Raw genomic sequence first — 4,780 nt, 5'->3', positions numbered from 1 at the left:
AATTTGTTTTTCCAAAATGTTTTTTTCCCATTAAAAAAGCATTTGGCTCGTGCAGTTAAAAGGAATGTCTTGTTGTCGTTCACTAATTTGAATCTCAGCAAAGTCTTTTAAACTGTTTCAAGGCTGTGATTTATCAGTTTTACTCCCACTCCCTGTGGCATTCACTGTTTCTACAGTGTCTAACCCTCAAAGAATCTCAACAGTCTGGTTCTACTGGATAGCTGCCGTGGCCTGTGACGGTATAAAGACTTTTAAAAGTATTCTTGTGCTGGCAGAAAGAAATCTCCAACCGTGAAAGTGGAGAACATTGTGTTTGATTTAAATTTTTTTACACAGGATTACTGTATGGTAACATTACCACAAAGCCACTAATATTGGCAGTAAATTGTCCGTTTCTACTTTTTCAAATTAATTACTGCAGTTACAAATGGTGAAACAGGCTTGTTACTTTTCTCTTCTGAGACATGGACAAGTGCAGACGACAGCTGACAAATACAGTCCTCAGCTGATTTAACTGTGCTGCAAATGACTGAGTCAATCAGTCAGCACCAGTACCTGTTGATGATAAGTATGTCTTTATTTATTATTTAACATTTTGTCTCTTACAGAAAGGATTCAATTTGAAGCTCAAGTCAGAAACTGGGGACCTGCAGAGATTAAGGCTGGGGACACCAGTGGGGACACAGATGCTCAGCAGACCAGAGAGTGTGACAGATCCTCTTCCCCTCGGTTCTCTTTGAAAAAGTACCTGAGGAGATCTTCCTCCAAAGCCTCTTCCTCCACTGAGTCTCTGTCTTCTTCACCGCAGAGCAACATGGATGGTTAGTGACATCAGCACTTACTCACCCCTGCGCCTGACACCGTCAAACTGCACGATCAGCTGACAAAGCCATTCAGAGAAATACACAGTGAAGGCTTCTCTGGGAAAATAAACCTTGCGTTGAATCCTCTGTAAAAACTGTTAGGAAATTAACTTTTTCATCCAAACACTGATTTTGCACTGATGAAATAAATGATCGTTAATATGCAGCATAATAATGCCATAGACCAAAGACAGAATAAAGAACTTGACAAATTACAAGCTTTATGCCTCACTATGCAGTGGGAATGCTTAAATGCAGCTCATATGATCAATTATGAAAATGTGTGAATAATTAAGAAACTGAAACTACAGCAAAAAATAGGAAGACTAATGGAAAAAAAAGGCCACCAAAGTAGACTCGCTACTGTACATGCAGCATTAGTGATTACACCACAGACTGTTTGTTCTTATGCTCTTGTATAAATTAAATATTAAATAAGTCATTTTAAAATAACTCATTTGAATTAAAGAGATAGTTCAACATTTTAGGAAATACACTTATTCACTTTCTTTTCAAGGGATAAGAAAATGTATGTCATATCATGTGTTGATACGGAGTCAGGAACTAGCTAGCCTAGCTTAGCATAACAACTGGAAGCAGAGGCTGGAGCTAGACTGGTTCCTGTCCAAAGTACAAAAGTAGATTTGTACTTCTTTAACAACAGTTCAAGAGTCTGCTTTAGGCTCATTTATCCTCAATGTTAGATGTTAATATGGAAAATGACAGAGTAATGTAAGCAGTGACAATTACTTTTTCCAAAACAATCATATTTATTATCATATAAAAGGGAACTATGGTACCAAGAATAGCAACGTCACTGTGACAAAGCTTTAGGAGATTGTTTACAGTCTCTTTTAGGCACATAATCACAAAAGAAGAGTATTATGGCCCTACCTCTAGATATGAAGTGCCCCTCTGGGAGGTTCCCCCTTTCGACAGAGCCACTAGGGAAGTCCCCTGGGAATCACGACACTCGCTACATCATCAGCCAACCAACCTTATTACATTGACAAACAATATCAACTAAGGTTATTATATTAACAACCGTTATCAACTTACATTATATTGGTGACACATCTGACAACTGCAGGACAGTCAGTCAATGCACAGTCAGCGTGTTTACGTCGGTTCTTAGTCCTGTCCATAGAAGCGTCTGCCTCACACTGAAAAGGTTAAAACATGAGCAGGAACGTATTTTTTCAAATTTCATATACGGGACACACAAGTTACGAACGTTACTCGTTGCTCTCACTCAGACTGTTTAAATGCTTGTTTTGACTCCGTGAATTACATTTTCATTTTCTACTGGATAAAAATAAGATATTCCGCTGAAATAAAAAATGTATTTGTGATTATTTTTGCAAGATTTCATACTTACATTTATGAGCATTTTACCCGTGAAGCATTTGGGAATTTCCGTCTACCCCTTTGTTTTTAAGGGGGTCCTGAATGCACTACAGTTAAAGGGGTGTTTTAAAGGCTTGATGGCGAATACCCCTTCATCACATAGAGGAAAGGGATGACACTATTCCCCTTCACGGCCATTTCTAAAACAAATAGGTTAGCACGCTGTTGAAAACTTCAAACAACGCATCAACCATTCATAATTTAGACTTGGTGCAATTGTAGAACCTCAAGAGAACTAAATCCGTCTAAGCCACCTTCTTCTCACTTGATCATTACATCCACTAATGAGATTTGGTCTTCTACGTAGAATGGAATCTGAATAACTAGTTACCATATTTCTGTATTTGTGCTGAGCCTATTCTTCTTGGCTTCGGTGCAGATGATTTAATCCAGTCATTTTGAAATCACAAAAGTCACATCATAACATTCACACTGAGGCATTTGGTTTATATTTTTATACTTTTATATATTCAGATAACCATGCTCTTCTTCCAAATCCTATTTCCTGTCCGACTGTAACACTTCTGACCTCTGATTAAATTCATGAAAGCAGTGCACAATTGCAATGACATATTGTTGATACATGCTGATAACAAGTATGAGTTGAATGTAGTGTCATCTTGCTCATACAATAGCAGCTGAATGAATTTAAATCACCATAAATCTGTGGATTTAGCTAAATTTGTGCATAATTCATTCCATAAAGTGTAATATCTTTATCAAAATATATTATGATGCAGACCCGGATCTAGATGCAGATTTTAAATTTACATACATTTTAAATAGCAAATTCATTAAATTTTGTAACCTAGAAGGAAATACACTTTATCCTCTCTGAATTCTTTGCAACACACGTCATAGGGTCTTTCCAACAACATGTCTTGTGTGTGAGTAACTGTCTGTTCATGGTCAGTGTCACTTGATGATCTCACGCTTCATAGCACCCGAGGGGGCACCATTTGGCAAAGGCTGCTGGGAGGACACACAACATTGCTCCACTGCAGCCACACCACAATTTGGAAACGCTCCTGGCAAAGTATACAAGAGAGAGTTGGAGTAATTGATTATGTCTCCAAACAGCTTTCTTGCTTGTCTCTCTGAGGGAGTGGGGCATGATTTCCTAAATTATGCATGTATAAAGGAAGCAAAGGATGCTTTTAAAACGTTATAAGATATAAGTGAGGACAAGCAGCTCTTATAGCAGCACAAATGATTTATGTCCCCAGATATGGTTTAAACATCACAAATTATTTCAAAGAGGTCTTTGCAAAAGCGTGAAGGGGTTATAAGCTTTTATAAAACTTAACGTCCTTCCTGAATGGGTGTGTCTCCCTCAGTTGACTGTGCAGGAATCATCCTCAACTGCCTCTTCTGCCGCTTCGACAGCAGCAACTGCTGCCCCAACTACAAGCAGGTCGTCACAGCAGCAGAGTCTGCATCCAGCAGTGACGATGACTCGTGCACGGACTTGGACTGTGGTCTGCTCAGTGCCTGTAATGAAGGAGGGGATTGTCTGGAGCTGGCGATGGAGGTTTCTGAGTTGTGCTTCCGCTAGGAGGAAAACAATACGCATTACCCTAAGGAACTTGATGGAAATGCATCAGACTGTGAAGTGGACAGTTTCTTCAGGCTAAAACTCTGATAAATGCACAGAAAATGATATCAAAGCTGTTACATGCAACATTTGTGGTGTTAAAATGACAATAATATAGATAATGCATCTGTGAATGCATGTGACCTTGTATCTATATAATGTAATGGCCTAAATCTATGAAACGGACCCATTTCATCAGACAGTTTGACTTTGACAGGAAAAGCCAAGTGGACCTAAATGATTGACAACCGCTGTCACCCATTTTTAAAGCAGCGAGCCTGAACAGTAGAGCCAGGAACTGAATGCACACACTATTATTAATCACACCTACTATGTTTGTGTTTCCTGTCAAGGCGTATTTAATATTTCTGTGAAAAAAGGGTCTGTTAGGTGTTCCATGTTATGTTCGAGGTATAAAGGAGAAATTGTAGTGAGACTGTTGATAGTTGTGGTTCAGCATCAGTGGTTCCTCTGTTTATTGCAAAATACTGTATCTGTTTCCAATACTTCCTGTTCAACACAGACAGATTTAACCTCAATCATTTCAATAATAAAACATAAATCTGTCAAGATGACTGTATGGGAAGTTTTATGTTTTGAGGCTGTCAATCTTTTATCTGAAAAAAGTATTACATCCAGTAAATACATTACACACTGCATTTATATGGCAGATGCTTTCAACCATATTGAAATACGGTAAAAAGTGGATTCATACCATGTTTTAATATGAAGGAATTTAACAATCCATGCTCCATGGATATTTATGAAACCAAATCATCTGATTATTAATGTATGAAATAGCAACTTTCTTATAGTGGTGGCTTCTCAGATTTCTACAGTTATCATCAGATATCGGAAAAGCCAGATATCACTCCAGAGCCAGATTCCGCTAGATTCAAACAATGTCGGCTGGTAT

At 38.3% G+C, this 4,780-nt stretch overlaps 1 protein-coding gene across 1 annotated transcript; it reads left to right on the top strand.

The window, feature by feature from the left end:
* Nucleotides 1-289: 289 nt before the first annotated feature.
* Nucleotides 290-4,269, top strand: mdfic2 (MyoD family inhibitor domain containing 2). The gene is made up of 2 exons (XM_053445941.1): nucleotides 290-821; nucleotides 3,608-4,269. The coding sequence occupies exons 1-2, from the start codon at nucleotides 815-817 to the stop codon at nucleotides 3,823-3,825; spliced, it is 225 nt and encodes a 74-aa protein (XP_053301916.1). The 5' UTR covers nucleotides 290-814; the 3' UTR covers nucleotides 3,826-4,269.
* Nucleotides 4,270-4,780: the final 511 nt, after the last annotated feature.

Source organism: Pleuronectes platessa, chromosome 2 (assembly GCF_947347685.1).
Source record: "Pleuronectes platessa chromosome 2, fPlePla1.1, whole genome shotgun sequence".
NCBI classification, from domain to species: domain Eukaryota; kingdom Metazoa; phylum Chordata; class Actinopteri; order Pleuronectiformes; family Pleuronectidae; genus Pleuronectes; species Pleuronectes platessa.
The sequence above is the reverse complement of the archived record's forward strand: the minus strand, read 5'-3'. Positions and strand labels throughout refer to the sequence as shown.